The 16,999-nt window shown below is 47.1% G+C and overlaps 1 protein-coding gene across 2 annotated transcripts in view; it reads right to left on the reverse strand.

Moving 5' to 3' along the window:
* Nucleotides 1-3,554: 3,554 nt before the first annotated feature.
* SMG5 (SMG5 nonsense mediated mRNA decay factor) overlaps nucleotides 3,555-16,999 on the reverse strand; it is a 42,792-nt gene continuing 29,347 nt past the window's right edge. The window contains exons 16-22 of one of the 2 annotated variants that reach the window (XM_024203451.3): nucleotides 15,852-16,010; nucleotides 14,701-14,760; nucleotides 13,585-13,744; nucleotides 12,141-12,231; nucleotides 11,018-11,092; nucleotides 10,300-10,438; nucleotides 3,555-8,748 (exon numbers count right to left, since the gene is read on the reverse strand). In XM_024203451.3, coding sequence (XP_024059219.1) covers nucleotides 8,665-8,748; nucleotides 10,300-10,438; nucleotides 11,018-11,092; nucleotides 12,141-12,231; nucleotides 13,585-13,744; nucleotides 14,701-14,760; nucleotides 15,852-16,010 — 768 coding nt within the window. In that variant the 3' untranslated portion in view covers nucleotides 3,555-8,664. Of the gene's footprint in view, nucleotides 8,749-10,299; nucleotides 10,439-11,017; nucleotides 11,093-12,140; nucleotides 12,232-13,584; nucleotides 13,745-14,700; nucleotides 14,761-15,851; nucleotides 16,011-16,999 lie in introns of those variants that run through there. The other variant, XM_024203452.1, reaches the window with a different exon arrangement.

Genomic DNA, 16,999 nt, shown 5'->3' on the forward strand with positions numbered 1-16,999 from the left:
AAACAGGCCTCATGTAACGTTAAGCATGTGTTATCAGGAGGCTCCAGTTCCTTCTTTAATCCACCTAAGAGGTACAGCACGGGTCGAGCTAAGAATCATGTTAAATGTATCCATGAAGGATCCTCAAATCCAATTGATTATTTATATTAAAGTAGAGCCAATTGTCCCATTGTGCTAGGGGCTGTACAGACATAGACCCTGCCTGGAAGAGCTTACAGTTTAAATAGCCCAGGCAAATGAAGGCTGAGAGGGGAAACCGAGGCGCAGAGGGAAAGTGATTTGTCCAAGGACACGCAGCAGGTCAGTGGCAGAGCTGGGAACCCAGGTCTCCTGACTCACTGGCTGATGGGATGCTCTATCCACTGGACCACGCTGCTATCCTCTGTCAAACTCTCCTCGACACCAACACTCAATAAGAGTTTGGCATCCGGCGTGCCAAGACTGCTGTTTCTATAAATCATCCTCATCTCAGGGCCATGCGTACCCCCACACACACATGGTCGTCTCTTGCCCTGCAAGCTCTTTGGGGGCAGGGACTGGTTTTGTGATGGGCATACAACTCCTAGCACAGGGAGCCCTCCCCCTCCATTTGGGCTTCGAGGTATAACCGCTATACAAATAATAAATAGCCATGCAGGTTTCAGAAGAGAGCGTACCACGAGAGAGTGGCAGAACCAAGGACAGAAACCCAGGAGGCCCAGTGCCCTGGTAAACACGACGATCAGATCAAGAAACACTGCAGGTGAGCTAGCTAGGACTGTAAGGCTTTTCCGAGAGAGAGCAGTGAAATCCTAAATCCACTGATCTCAATGGGCCAGACTCAAGATGTCCCATAAAAATATGGCTTCCCCTCTCCCACCTTCCCACGAGCACAGACACGAGGCGCTCCGATACTATGGTCGTGAGTACCGGAGAAGAACCTATTCGGAACAGAATTCTCGCTGGAGCGATGTAATAAGCCCATGGCATCGGAAGGGACCCCTGACCCAAATATCACCAGCCAAGTTACTCCAGGGAGACGGGCGGGAAGGCAGCCATCCAGGGCACAGCAAACAAAACCCCCTATTGTTGCTTTGCAGCAGGATCTGGGTCAGTCGAACAGGGGCTCGCTATCCGTAGGGAACTAAAGCCTTGGTGCTGAGTGGAGGATGTTTCCCCAGAAGCTGCGTATTAATGGGGCAGTTGGTGTATCTGGAGCGCCAGCCTTTGACCCGGTTAATAATACCTGGCCTTGTCTCAGTGCGATTGGTCCAAACCAACACACAGACATTTTAAAACTCGGAGGATGCAGGAGCTGTCCCCGATTGCCCCCTTTTTGTGCGGCTCTTGGCACAGCCATTTAGAAACAGGGCACGTTTCGTTTCTCTTTGAGAAGCTGCATTGTTCTGGAAGGAAATGGAGGGCCTGGTTCTCCTTTGCACCAAGGCCCCTTTACACTACTGGCAGCATAAAGCAGCCTTAAAGGAAGTGTAATCGACATCTGTGCCCACTTCAGCGGCCCCTGCCAGAGCCTTGTAAAGGGGCCTTAGTGGGAACGAGAAGCAGGCCCTAAGGCAGCCATGGAAGATTGTTAAAAACCGAGGCCAAGATTTTCCAGTGTCTTGTGATTTCGACACACACCTTAAAGAAGTTGGGTTATCAGAAGCTGAACGCTCAGCTTCTTTCTGAAAACCAGGCCCCCTTCCAGATGGGTCAAGCTCTCTCTGTCGGCCCCATCCTGCTGCAGGTCTGTCGAATAGCCTGGGGGAACTGGATTTTTATTACTCTTACAGCTGTAATAGTGCATAGACACCCCAACTGAGAGCAGGGCCCCAGTGTGTCAGCCGCTGCCCAGGCACGGTGAGAAAGAACCTCTGTCCTGCTCTAACTAGACTAAGCAAAGGCAGTATCATTATCTCCATTTCACAGATGGGGAAACCGAGGCAGAGAGATATGGATGGGCTTATTGAAGGAAAGAGATCCCAGCCAGTCTGTGGCAGACTTGGGAACAGAGCCCACCATGCCAACTCCCAGCAACGTGCTTTAACCACAAATTCAAGTTTGGCTAAAGCTGACAACGGTTGCCCTCCTAAAAGACACAACCGCAGGTCAGCTCTGAATCCCGCGGTCTCAGGGCTTGGGACGAAGGCGGCGACCCATGGTGGAAAGGCTACGTTCCAGATGCGCTATAACATACGTAGGCACAGCGCAAAGAAACTTGAGCAGAGATCCAGTCTCCCAGGGCAGAATTGATCCCCTCTGCCCCCCAGCTATCAAGTCACAAGTCCAGACCAGCCTTAAAAAAAAATGCCAGCGATGGTGTTCTAGCCCCCTCCCTGGGAGCACTATGGCTCAGTGTCTTCTCAACCTTTTCAGGTTGGCTCTGAATCGAGTGGGAGCTGCTGGGGTGGCAGACTAGTGACAATTTGACCAAGTGGAAGTGACCCTCCCCCATGACCCCCCTTAGGGTCATGCACTGATTGGAGAAATATGGTCTAACAGATCTCACTGTAGGGCAGTGAAAAGTTTGAGTGACTGAGTTGAGAGTCATTTTTTCCTTTTGCCACTCTGGAACTTTTTTGAAGTTGGGAGAACTTTTGCAAACGTTAGAGGAGGGGGGGAAAAGTGACACACACAAACCTGGATATTATTCTTTTTAGTGTAGTTAGTGTAAAAAAAAGGGGGGGGGGCAAAAAAAATTGAGAATTCTTCAGTTTTCAAAAAATTGAGATGAAAAAAATCAAGTTGAAATGAAACATTCCCTTAGAAAAATTCAGTCAAAAATATTTAGCCACAAAAAAATATTCGTTTGACAAAGCCCCATTCTTTGTCAACAATTTGCAACTAGCTTTCTTCCGAGCGCATTCAGGTGCTACTTACAATAAAGCTCATGTCTAGTGTATGTCGGAGACCAAAGCTCCCATTTGGTACAGTTGAAGTGTTCCATTATTATAGGAGATTGGGGCTAGGCACTGTTCAAAGAGAGAGACAGTCCCTTGTTCCCCAAAGACCCTTCACAATCTAAACAACTGTGTAAGCCCCAATCAATGGGGATTTCACAGTGGCCAAGAATGAGGTATTCGGCCTTCCAGTTCTAGGTTGCTGGTTTGCACCAGTAATGACTCAAAAACTTGGCGCTATCCCTCGTTTTGCTTCGGGAAGGCAGCACAAGCTTTTCACGCTGTTGCATCTGTTCTGCGGCTCCAGGACTTGAGTCCCAGGGCTGCGTGTCTGGTAACTTTCACAAGCATTTAGTTCACCAGCTAACGCAAAGACAGCAGACTCAGGAGAAAGAGGGTTGCTCAGTCTCACCGGAGAGAGCAAAATGGCTCATGACATGCCAGGAGCCAATCTAATGAAAGGCAATTTCCTGCCTAGGCAGAATTTGTGCTACCAACTCCCATCTGCGTCTCTGAAGTCAGTGTGAAAATGACATTTAAAAGTAGTTTGAGAAATGTCCAATTTAGCCTGGCATGCACAGATCTACAAGAAAGGTGCTGTTCTGCGTGCCAGGGACAGACTCAATGGATCATAAACAGTAAGGGGGAGAAATAATGAACGGAGCAATCAGGAGGTACAAACATCTTGTACTTTATTAAGCCAGTCAATGTGTTCCAACCACGGTCAGACGCATGCCATGAAATCAGAGGTCAAAAGGCCCTATGCCCCACATCCTCTTTGAGTTTATATTATCAGACAACTGACAAGTGTGTGGCGCGGTTCCCCTAGGACACACATCGCCTGGACTGTAAACCCACAGTGTGTCCACTCCTCCCTGGTTAATCACCATTGAACTGTGAATCCACAGGCTAGGGGTCATTTGTGCTATAAAATATCTGGAGGGTGAGCGTTAGCCTCCTTTGACTCCAACCCAGCAACCATCCTCTCAACATCCGTTCTAATGTTTGCAGAAGCAGAGGAAGGATTGGGTTATGGGAAAGCCATACCCATGGTCATTCCCCTTCTTATCCCGACAGACCTCTGATTTCATCATCAGCTGGCGTCCCACTGTATTCCCCCGCCCCCGTTAAACAGCTCCCTTGAAAAGCGGAGTCGTTTCAAACGGCATTCAAACAAATCGTGTGACCAGAGTGGGGGAACAGCTTAAAAGAAGAGTTGTTTGGCACAGCCTACCCATACAGTACAGTGTCCAACACACACCGAACAGCGGTTTTCACCCATAGCTACACATATAGACTGCTGCTGGCAAAACAAACATGCCACCCGCATGAGAAATCAAGGACGCCGTTAGCCCCCAGAAACCAACAGTCTCTGTGAATGAAGTTGTCACGCTGAAGCTTCTGGGAATCCAACTCGGTGGAGGGGAAAAAAGAAAAACAAAGCCCAGAAACACACACAACGATTAAATTAAAAACAATGTTTTAACCCCATAAAGCACTTTTTTTGTTTTCCTTTTTACCAGCATAGCGGGTGTTATGACGCTTGAGCTAACATTTCTTCCCCCCAAGGGCTAGTTTGGACGTGGTCTAAGAAGGTTTTTGGTAGCTACTGAGATAGCACCATTTGCGTTAGCAGAGGAAGAAGAGCTGACTTCGCAAGGCTCGAATGTTGCACTAGGATAGCATGGAAGGTCAGTTTGCAGCTACATCTCAAGGTGGCGCTATTGCACGCTGTGGTAGACTCCCGTAAGACCCAAACCACAGCATTAAGAAGCTACGGGCACTAGTGCCGTGGGCCACGATACATCAACTCTCAGTCCCCCACTGGCCATTTAGTGATCTAGCCTCGGAGAAATACTTGGCATTAGCAACATCCGTTGATGATTAAAAGTGGCCATCTCTGTTTGAAGTCTAGACTGGGATTTGAGATTCCTGGACCAAGTCCCCGGCTGGGCTACGTCAGCACAGTTCCAATTCTGCATTTAATCCTGGCTCCGTATTTTTGACAGACCTGTGCCAACTTATTAGTTAGGAATATTGGCCCATCGTGAGTTGCAGGATCGGGCCTTTAAAGCATCCTCCCCTGCACCTCTCCTGAAAAGAATCAAGCAGGGCCTCCAATTAAAGCCCAATGTTAGAAAATGTTTTATAAGAGGAAACTATGTGCCATCTTCCCTGGTGCCTTGATCTATGGCTGTGCTATTCCACACAGACTCAGACACTATTTTGCGTCCCTTTTCCAGTTTAGATTAAATCCGGCAAGGGCACAGAAAAGGCGTTGCTTGCATTTAATCACGGTTGCATGGCCACACGTTTTTGGAGGGTGAACGCATGCCTGGGGATCTTCAAGATGCATCTTTGAAAACTGACCACCCCTGCCTGAAGCTTCCTATCTCAGCAGAAAGAAGGTTGAAGATGTGTATGGAGACAGCAAAGGGGTGACATGTTGGTCTCCTCTGTTAAGGGGCTATCAACACTCCTCCTGACGGAGGATAGCCAAGGGCCTTTCCCATCCTCCTTAATGACCACAACACTCGTGATATGACCAAAAGTATCCTTTAGAAAGGCAGTGCATCAAGACAGGGATGTTTATAAAATACAGACGCACTCTCCCCCCTTAACAAAAAAACAAACAAAAAAAGCATGCCTTGATTTCTCTTTCTGGACACAAGAAGAGGGATCGCTTTTTAGCTCAGCAACGTTTATTGCTACAAAATAAATTTGAGGTTAAAAAACACCTTCAAAAAAAAAATTTAAAGATGTCTTGCATGTCCCACTGCAACTGTCAAAACAGCCCCCACCAACTGCCTGCTCGAACAGTCGCTCCGTTTCAAAAGACGAGCAGCTGTGGCATCTTCTGTGCCAAGGCGTCACCTCTTCCCTAGCATCATCCTCACTTAATGGTCACATTTGTGCAGTGCTGGGTAGCTGCTCCGCACCCCCACTCTATCCATGATCTCTGCGTCACAAAGCTTGGCTCTAGGATTCCAGTCCCAATTTTGGGTTGCACTGTTGCCTTGGAAATCATAACTAACTGCAATGCCAGTGTGATCTGTTTGGGAGGGACTGGTTTTCAGTTTCTGCTTCACTTGCACTGCTCTTCCCCCCTCAGTCTCATCCGTGGCCATTGGAATACGCTACATCTGAACAGCTCCCATCCTAGGCTTTGGACATTAATTGCAGTAGAACGATTCCCATTTCTTTACAAAACCAAAACAGCATGTCTCAGACTACACCCCCAAAAGGGAGGGAAAAAAAAATATTTCCTAGAACTAGAGATGTAATCAGCTGTGACAAAGCTTCATTTAGTGCAGATCTTGCTTCCGCTACAACTCACTCATTGCTGTGGGTTCCAGTTTGCGTCCTACCAAGAGGAGCCGGACAGAACACCCAAGTCCGAGAGAAGTCTGATCCACCAGACAGAATTCAAGATAACCTAGACTTGTGGGTCAGCAGGGAGCGTAATTCAGTGCACTGGTCAGCGTCATGTCAAAAAAAGGGATAGAACTGCAGAGGGTGAATCGGTTCACCTTCAATGCTACACTGCTCTGGCTCGTACAACTCAGGTAGGAGGGTTCTGATGGAGACATCATACACAGGGTAGGTCTTTTTTACTTTTTGCATCTCCATTAAATAAAAGCACGAGCTAAACAAAAACAGACCTAAGAAAAGAAAAGAGCGGAGTACGTGTGGGAAAGGACAAATGCCATGCACTAAACTCCACCCGGGGATATGCCACCGCTGACATCTGTTTGTAAACACAGGAAGCCCGCAGAATCAGGTGAAAGCCCCCATTCAGCATTTTTGCTTAAGCTGTCTTCTTGGCATGGCCTAGTGAAGCACCACAAGTTTCAGGTGAAGCCATGAAGAGAAAATCAATTAGTAACCCTGACCCCCTATGCCCTCCTCTGCTTTCCAAAGGAATAAAATCACCTTTAAAGCACACTGGCTTTCCAAGGCCTTTCATCTGAGCAACCAGGCTGCTGGCTGCAAAATGAGCTAAGCTGTGAGGTGGATGAATCCTGTGGGATTCATACTGGTCTGAACCCCAAATGGGACATTTTGCAATTCTGGTACGATTTGTTATGCTGGGAAATCTGCAGGTATTGCAAATTTTTTTTTTTTTTTTTAATGGTCCATTCATAGTACACCATTAATAACCAGTTATAGCAGCTTCCTGTCAGGCCAAATTAAAACAGCCTGACAGAGACCAGTGGGTTAAACTCATTACTTGCATAGTTGCTGCTGGTTCAAGTGGATGGGGACATCTGGTCTTAGAGTACAATGACACAGCTCAACCGAGATGGAACTTGTACCCGGTGCTTAGTGATCTTTATAGCAATGTGCTTTTCATTTACAGGTATCCGTGTTACCAGAAGTCAGCTGGAGGATGCGTCGAGATGGTGCAGGAGAGAGGTTTGTAAATTTGCCTCGCAGGAAACAAAGGGAGCTTAAGTCCAGCATCTGCACAGCTACTGTCTTCCTTTCCTTTATGGATGCCGCTGTACTGACTGAAAGGCATAGAACAGTCCATGGGCCAGTTCCGGATGACACTGACTTGCAGTGGCCACTGCATTTCCCCCTCCTGCTCCTAGGGACTACATAAGCTCTGCAAACCTCTCTTGTTTTAAACAGAAGAAGCGGAGTCCGAGAGCAACTGAAGAGACAGTTGATGAGCTTATGAAAATCCTCTGCGCCCCCTCCTCTCCCAAAACCCCCCCCGCAAAATAAGGAAGAGGAATTAGGGACCCTTTGGAGATGTTTTCAGGCCCGATTTGTCTCTTGAGTCTCCGCGGGCTCAAGCCAAATCAACAACCCTTGCCACTGTCTAAGCATCCAATGCAGCTCCATTCTGACGACCAGCAACTAGCCTGGATTGCATTCACCTTTCCTCTCCCCTGCACAAAGACCTAACACTGGAAGCGGGGGTCGTTTCGGAGGAGGAAAGAATCCTTTCCTCCTGTGCTCTCAAACAGCCCAAGCTAGACCTATCATGGCTCACAAAACATGCAACAAGTACAAAAGCAAGGAATGCACACCAAACTCCTAGCGGGATAGGGAAGGTTTCCGGCTGGTGCTTCTCTCTACAGGCAATAATCACTTTGCACTCCCCCCCCCAGTATGGAAAGGGGAGGAGAGGAATAAATAAATTTGTTCCTAAATTTTTTTTTTTTTTTTGCTTTTCTGTTTAAAAATAGCATCATCATTTCCTTTTTCTCTTTAATTCTTTAACATGTGAAGAGGATCCAGAACCCCAAAGGAACTCCACTTTTTTTTTTTTAATATATATATGCTAAGAATTAAAAGAAAGAAGATGGAAAAATTAATTAAAAAGGTGTTCATGTTCCTATCACCAGATTCCCAACAAAGAGCACTCTTTGGATCTTTGTCCCCAGCCCCGGAGGCTAGCCCCTTTTGTTGTTCCATTTTCACTGCTGTGGTTTCGGCTTGTTTCAATAAAGTACATACGAGGAGCTGCCTGACGATTGGGGACGACCGGGCAGGCTTTGGGGGGATGAACGACTGCCCGTCTCTCGCCCATCCCTGCCGACCGGGAGAAGGGGAGATCTCTTCTCGGCCTTGCTGAGGTGTCTCTCTTCTCAGAGCAGTTGGCGCTGTTGGAGATGTACAGTCGTCGGTTCAGGGTGTGGGTTGTGGGTGTTTTGTGTGCGTGCCGGAACTTCTTCCGTGTCAAGTCTCGCCTGTGTTTTGTTTCCTTCGTTCAGACACTGCGCGTTCTGAGAGGGGGAGAGAAAGGTACACCGACCCGATGCCCTTCTGACCATCAGCCCATCTCCTTCCACTGCTTGTAGAACTCCAGAACATTTTTTATTTCTACACTGGCACTGGCCGCTGCCTGGATAGCAGACTGGAGACAAAAACAAGACAATCACACTAGGTTATTTTTCCTGCATTGCCAAGACTGCAGACTGGATGATACGATTGATCTAGGCACTTACATGACCACCCATCACCATGGTATGGCATTCGCCTCAAGACCCTTGTGAGATAGAGAAGTGTTATCCTTGGGGGAACTGAGTCCCAGAGTGATTAAATGACTCACTCTAAGGGCTTGTCTACACTACCTGCCGGATCGGCAGGCAGCGATTGATCCAGCGGGGGTCGATTTATTGCATCTAGTATAGATGCGATAAATCGACCACTGAGCGCTCTCCTGTCGACTCCGGTACTCCACCAGAACAAGGAGCGCAAGCAGAGTTGACGGGAGAGCGTCAGTTGTCGACTTACCACAGTGAAGACACCGTGGTAAATGGATCGAAGTACGTCGACTTCAGTTACGCTATTCACGTAGCTGACGTTGCGTATCTTAGACCGACCCCTCACGGTTGTGTAGACAAGCCCTAAGTTCCACATGGAACATGTGGCAAAGCCAGGAAACGAACCCAGGTCTCCTGAGGCCCAGTCCAGGGCCTTCACCACAAGATCAACCTCCCCTCTCAGTTTAACAGCTCTTTTCCTTCCCTACCTCCGAGGGCAGGAGAATTTTTATTTAATTAGGTAGTTCAGGGTTAGATTTTTATTTTTCCTTGACTCCGTGTATGTGGGGCAGGGGAAGACATCAGTAAAATATCATGGAATGTTGGGAGGGAAAAAGCCCACTGGTCTCCCAACGTTCTCTATCGCCCAACCAGCGCAGCAGAGGCTCCAGAACTCTGTCCACCAAATTTCAATCTCCTAGGGAAAGGGGCTTTTTGACTGAGCTCAAAGTTGGGAAACATTTCCTGACAAACGTCTCAAATTCTCTGTCATTTTTTTCCCTCTCATTACATGAAATTCCGCCCCTTTGGCCCACACTGAACAATTCCTGTACACAACACGGAACTATGTTTTTAGAAGTTTTGCTGTTTTCCATCCTCAAGAGCACAAGATCAGTGCCAAGAGAGGAGCCTGGAAAAGGGGCACACTTTATTCCTTCTACAGGAAGCCACAGCTCTTCCAAAGGGGGCAAAGCTAAACAGAGGCGGAGATTTTCAAAGCAGACAAGGGGATTTAGACGTACAATTGACATTGAAATTGTTGGGAGTTGGGCATCTAGGCAGCTTTGAAAATCTCAGCAAAAGTGCCTGTGTAGAACCAAAACGTCTGATTTGTATTCACCCTAGGGCCCCTTTACGCTGCTCTGACATCATAAAGGGGCCTTAAAATGGTGTAAGTATCAGTTATGCCCATTCCAAAGACCCCTTTACACTACCAGCGTAGCGTAAAGGTGCCCTAGTGCAAACGAAAACAAGGGCCACAATTTATAACTCAGGCTTGTGAAATAAAGTCCACTTACTAGCCCAGGCAGGAAATACACTTGCAGGAAGGATGCTGATGAAAGGGTGATTTTTCCTCACCTGGGGTCACGAAGGATTTTGTCAGCTGTTGTAACCCAGTTACCTTATTCCGAGACACTGACCTGCATGGGTGCAGAGAATTTGCTTGGATCATCCGGCTGAAAGCCAGTTATGATGGTAACCATCCCCGTGGTGTCATCCTCTCCGTTCCCTTGGGACACGGTTAGCTGTTTGCAGCTGTCCAATATTTTATAGAGGTTCCTGTAATAAAAATCAAATCACTATTTGTGTCTGTGCAAACAGAGACTGATTTCACTTATCCACAAAAGTATAAGTACATACAGCTTCATCCTAACAGTGTACAGTCTCTCAACCCCATTATTTGTATTGAAGTAGCACTGAGAGGCCCCAACGGAGATCATGGCCCCATAGTGAGAGAAAGTCGCAGCCCCATCTGGTTTATAATCTAAATAGACGAGACAGACAAAGGACAGGAGGGAAACTGAGGAAGAGACAAGGGAAGTGATTTGCCCATTGTGACCCCGCAGTCTAGTGGCACAGATGAGGCTAGAACCCGGAGTCCTGAGTCCCACTGGGACTAGTTGCATGAATATGGGTTGCCAGATTTGAGCCTCCTCCTCCTCCAGTGGATAAGACACAGGACCTCACAGCCCCTTTGTTTTGCAGGGTTTTATAACAATCTAAAGAATAGGATCAAATCTAGCAACCCAAATTTATGTAACTAGTCCCAGAGGTGGCACCTCATCCCCAAATCCACCTGGCATGCATGTAATGAAAAAGTAAGACAACTCCAAAGGTTGTGCTAAGCTGCAACCTTACCAGGCATCTAAATCCTGTCTCTTCAGTTTATGCCTCTCAAAGTTTTTCCCAACATCTTTCTGGCAACGAATGTACCTGAGGAAAGAGCAGATTTACTGAGTCCACACGGAGGTTACTAAAAGGGAAAACGTCAATATTTTAAAGCAAAGGAAGTGAATGATTCTAAGTATGCTGGTTTCCTTGGTACTGCTGGATGTTTACCAAAAGCAGGTGCTGCCCAGTCACCCCGATTGCTTAGGTCCCATGTGAAGTTCCTCATAGCTTTCTCTAGTCTCAACTAACCTAAATAATTTGATGTTCCTTCAAATGTAGATACCTCAATGTTTGCCCATCACCAGATCACTGGCATGTAAAGCGCCATCAGCCCTAACACAGATTTCTGGGTCGTGACACCATTAACTTTCTGACATGTTACAAGTTGACCATTTATTCCTAATCTTTGTTTTCTGTTTCTCAGCCAATTTGTAATCCATAACAGTACTTTGCGTCACCTCCTGAGTCCTTAGTAGCCTCTTGTGAGAAACTTTGTCAAAGACTTTCTAAAGATCAAATAGATTATAACACGCAGTTTTCCTTTATCCATGGTGTTGACTCAATGCATACTAGTAGACTGGAGAGGAACAATTTCCAGCATCACCTCATGCCTTTTTTAAAGATAAGACCAGACAGTGGCAAATATCAGACCGCTGGTATAAAACCTGATTTTAAGGAAAGTTTGCATATTCTGTTAGCCACTCAGCCACTTCATTCTCAAGGGAATTGGATTACATTCTATGTGCTTGAAATTCTGTTGAAAAAAACCATCCTCCAATTCCGGTCCTAAAATGCTGTGCACCAATACGCAGCTGCATCATCCCACACCAGAAGTGGCTGCACTTTATCAGTAAGTAAAGTGGTCCCTACAGGTATACAGAGATTGTCAAACAGTAGAGTGTTGAACCGCATTAAACCACTGTGTTGCCAGTGCCTTCTTCGTACGGTCCTGGTGTATGTTTAACTGTACCCATTCCCCATTCTGTTTTTATTCTGTGTTCAATCTGTACAAACACCATTTATTTGAAGGACTTTTTCTTCGTAAGAAACAGAGACATTTATTTTAAAACCAAGGGGAAAGGGTATTTACCTGTTTCCCTTTTTAAATTCTGCCTCTAAATACCGGATGCTGTCACGAGCGCCTGCGTTCTCCTTTTTCAGGAAGTCTAAACCATCAATCACTAATAAAAAACAGAAGTGAGAAAGTTGGTTTGTTGGTGCCTTTGCGGGTTAATCCTACACGTGGCGTGAACTCTAGGAGCTGTGGAATTGACTCTGGCAGATGGCAATAACTTTATGCTACTGCTAAACACAAACTAATCAGCTGCTGACCTGGACCTTTCTCCAATGATTAACTGATGAACTATGTTAGACTCCAGACTGAGCTACAAAAAAAATGGCCAAACAAGGACCTATGCAATGATTTCCAGCTGCTACTCCTGAGGCAAGGAGCCTTTCTAGTAAAACATAAATCTAATTAGCGCTGGGAGTAAGCACTCACGGCCCTTGGGAATAGGATCCTCTAGTCACAAAACAGGGCAGGTCAGGCTCCCCTACAATGTCCCAACATTGCTCTAACTCTGACCTGAAGAGGTCACCTTCTAGGGGTAAACAAGAAGATCAGTTTCCATGAAACATTCAGTCCTTGATCTCTGCTGAGAATGCAAACAAGGGTGCCAGTGAATGCCAGCTGTGGCCAGTGGTTTGAGATGTGGACATTGATTTATAAAGTGTGGTGAATATACATGGGGAACTATGCAAAACAGAGAGAGAATCCCTGCCCCAAAGAGCTTGCAATCTATAGGAAAACCAACATGGGACAGAAGTTCTGGTGCAGGGGAGGAAATCAATACAAGGAGGATTTATGGAAGAAATAGGATTTAAGGAGTGGGGTCTGAAGAAGGAGAGGGGTGTATGGCGGACAAGAACAGGCTGTTCTAAGTGCACAGGGTATTACGAAGTGATGCACAAAGTTCGGGGGGGGGGGAAGAGGGGTATGTAGCATTTATAGCTCTTTTCATCCTCAAAGCCCTTCACAAACATTAAGGGAATGGGAACTTGCCCACCACCTCATTTCACACAAGTCACTAAAACAGCCACCACAAATCAGGCAAGGCACATAGCAACGTGGACTGAATCTGAGGTAACTTGGTGGTCGTAAGACTGAATAGATTCCCCCAGCGCATCAGCTAAGCCAACCATTCTCCAAAGCTCTGCAACACAGGGGCTGCCTTTGCCTAAGCTTTCAGAGAGTCACTAACCTCCTTGCACATTTATACAAGAACACTGGACACATTTTGCAGGGGAAATCCAGACACTAGGGTTCCCTCTTCCTCTAACCTCCTGGAGGTTGCCGAGCTACTCACAAACCCTGGGCCCGATTTCCAACCGAGCTCAGCACCTGACACCACCTCCTGTTCTCAGCTGTGGGACATGGAGGCTTCTCCGTTGTTCTCAAAGAGCGTGGCACTCTTGAAAGCCCTTGGGCTTGAACCCCTTGAAAACCACACAAGCAAACAGGAGCCTCACTGTACCTGTTCGAGGGATGATGATGATGAACCTGCCGCTGGTAGCTAACTGCCGGATGATGCTGAGGTGCTGGCAGAGAGCTTGGGTGTCTGGGACAAGATAAGGAGACATGGCAGACTGAGCTTTGGGCTGTTGGAGACTCCCCTCCAGCTGAGAAACCTCCAGCTGAAACAGGATAGCAGCAATACCAGATTAGAAATTCATGCAGAAACAGAAAGACGGAAAGGGTGAGGGTCCTCCTGGCATGTGCAGCCCAGCCCCTCCACTTCCCCAATCGCATGGCATGAGCCCGCCTGATCCTGACAGATGTGTTCCCCGGGCCAGCGGATGGTGAAAGCTCTCCCATGGCTGGGGATAAATTCCCTCTCAGCCTCAAATCAGGGCTGTAAGACCTTCTGCATCTGAGCAAGAATCACCTCGGTTAAGTGTTCCTGCCTGTACTGAGACATCTTTGGTGCCTGAGAAGACTAACTTTACTTGTAACTCCATTCATGCGGAGTCTACACAAACTCCATACACCTATGAATATTTCCATGAGCCAGACCTTTTATTCCTTTCTTGACAAAAACAAGCTGTTCAAAGAGTCTCCCTCTCTTTACAGAGAGGATATACAACATCTGGTATACCTTTATGGAGTCCCCCAAATCTGTACTCACAGGGGCACATAATGGTAATGATAATACTGTGTGTTTATAGAGTGCCTTACATCTAAATATCCCAAATGTCTTAACAAGGGCCCTATTTCCAGAGGGGTAAACTGTGACAGAATCGGAGATCTTAGCTAAGGTCACAGAGCAATTCAGGAGCAGGGCTGGAAATAGGACCCAGGTGTCCTGACTGTTAGTACCCACGCTCCAAGCACAATGCCTCAATCAGACAGTATTGTTTTAAGAGGCAGATCTCTACGGTTTTTATTACACTAGGTCAAAATAGAGGGGCTGACCCATTTGGGTTGTTTGGTTTGTTTTTGAATGAGATGTGAATAACTATGGCCCAGAAAATGCTTTTTCCAGGAGTGTACCGAATAGAAGATTTGCAGGGCCAGGTTCACTCATGCTCCTGGAAATGTAACTCTAAGTTAACAGACGCTGGTGGTTTAGTTGAGGGCTGGGATCTCATACCTGCAGTCGGAGCTGAGCCATGTCTCTCATTAACCTGTTCCGACGAGCTTCCTCCGCAGCCTAGTCGTAAAAATAGAGTTAAAAATAAAATGAGCAGGAAAAGTGTGGGCTAGTGATTAGCATGTACTTCCAGAAAGGTACTGAGAAAAGGGGAACAAAACTCAAGGGACTGGGAAAGGGAGAGAAACTCTTCGCCTCCAGGTCACCAGCTTGAATCCAACCCAAGTCAACCAGGACAGTTGTTACCATCTGATGGTGGCTTGTATGAAATGAGCGAGTACAAAAGTCACCGTCGTGATTGGCACACCTTGTCGGCTGTCTCAGCAGATGGGAGAGGAACAATGGATTCCCATCACTCTCTAGGGAGGGCAGAGGCAAATTTTGGTGGGGCAGTATGGAAAAATAGCTTGGGTCTGCCAATTTTTGGACTGGGTCTGCTCTGTACAGCAAACTTTGGTCCTCCAGGGCTGCAAATCTGGGATGGAGTTTTTCCCATGCACAAAGACTAACTAATAATGATTTGCAGGAGGTGGGGCGGCTCTCTAGAGCCAATTCCCTGCATTAAACTGGGTGACAATGCTTGTGGCACATTCATTAGCATGCCAGATTATCTGTGACTTTTCATTCAGAACTCGGTGGGGCAGATTATCCTCTTACGAAACAGCAAGACTCAACAGGAACAGACTTTTATCCCTAGATGCACTTTGCTCCTGGCAAGCAGCTTTCCCAAGAGGAATGTAGCCAACCTCTCCTCTCACTAGGCACCGAAAGTGTGTCAATTATGAGCCATTACCAAGCTTGTTAAGGAACACAATGCCAGGCAGAGGAGCCAATGGCAACATTAGCCTGGGATGCCAGCATGTCACAGATCAGAGCTTTAGCCCTCTGAGGGCGGCCGCGGCAGCGCTGTGACGTGGGCAGTGTAGTCACATTTTATTGCTGGAGGAGAGCTCTCCCGGCAATAAAAAATAACCACCCCAAACGAGCGGTGGTAGCTTGATCGCCGGGAGCTGTGAGCGCTGTCTATACCGGTGCTTTTCACCGCTAAAACTTTTGTCGCTCAGGGGGGTGTTTTTTCACACCCCTGAATGACTAACGTTTTAGTGCTGACAGTGGTAGTGTAGACACAGCCTAAGACTCTTCCAACTCACCATGCGGAACTGGGCCTGGGCCTGATGCAACAAGTTGTCCTGCTCAGACTGAGCGATGCTAATGAAGATCCCGACCTCCGAATTAAACTGCAGGATACTGCCTTGCAAGTGGGTGATGAAGTGGCCAAAGCTGCGGACGCAGCAAATACGAATCACGGACTGCAAGGAACGAGACGGTTTGACATGAGATGTACCACACCCCCCTGGCGGCAGCCTGCGCTAGCTGAGAAGCTGGAATCTAAACTTTTAGAAAAAGGTGGAAATGACTAAAAATATATATACAAAGTGAAAAATTCTGTGACTGTTTCTGAAGATGCAGGACATGATAATTCTTTGGAGAAAATAAACGGGGTCAGGGGTTCAGGGAAGTCAGCCAAGAGCGCTTTGAAATGTTTACAGTCAGGGTTTTCGAACAGAGAACAACGACCTCTGGCTGTTCAAAGCAACCTGTGCTGGTCAGTTCTCTGTCGTTGGCTCCAGTGTTGGAACCTGAGGAGTCGTCTCTCTGAAGAGGGGTGACATAACTAACAGGACAGCTAAGCGGGCTTTGGTAAAAGGAGGGACTGTACTCGGCTTTGGATTGTTGTATCTTGTCTCAGAGTTTCCCCACAGAGCACCAAAAGCGTAAGGAGACATCCAGGAATTCATCCTCAGCTGGAATCTTACATTTTTAAAAACGTAGCTCCCAGATCAAAGGCCATAACATTCCTTTAAAAATCAGTTAGCAAAGGTGGACAAATGTTAATGTGCTCTAAGTCATCAGGTAGTTCAGAGATCACCGTAGCAAAATTAGATGGACCACTACTCTCCTGTCTCTCCCCCCTAAACGTCTCATCGTCCCCTATGCAGTAATGATGGTCTTAGCCCTTTTTACTCTGCGGCTAGACTGACAATTAAAGCCATTCTGGGCATGAGTATGGCACAATGCCAATTCTTCTGCCCCTGCCAGTTGTCGTCACTGACACAGGGCTATAGGAGACAGCCTGCAGACTGTTCAAGATTCATTCTAGATGGGGCACAGATATCAACTGATTTATCCAGACAAGGAGGGCGAGGGGTTAAGCATAGCAAAGAAACCAATAGGAAGCAGTTCTGTGTTGCTTTGATGGGGAAGGGAAGTTTCTGGACACTGCCTGGGCGACGGAGCT

This window comes from Terrapene carolina, unplaced genomic scaffold (assembly GCF_002925995.2).
Source record: "Terrapene carolina triunguis isolate 2854851 unplaced genomic scaffold, T_m_triunguis-2.0 Scaffold227, whole genome shotgun sequence".
NCBI lineage: Eukaryota > Metazoa > Chordata > Testudines > Emydidae > Terrapene > Terrapene triunguis.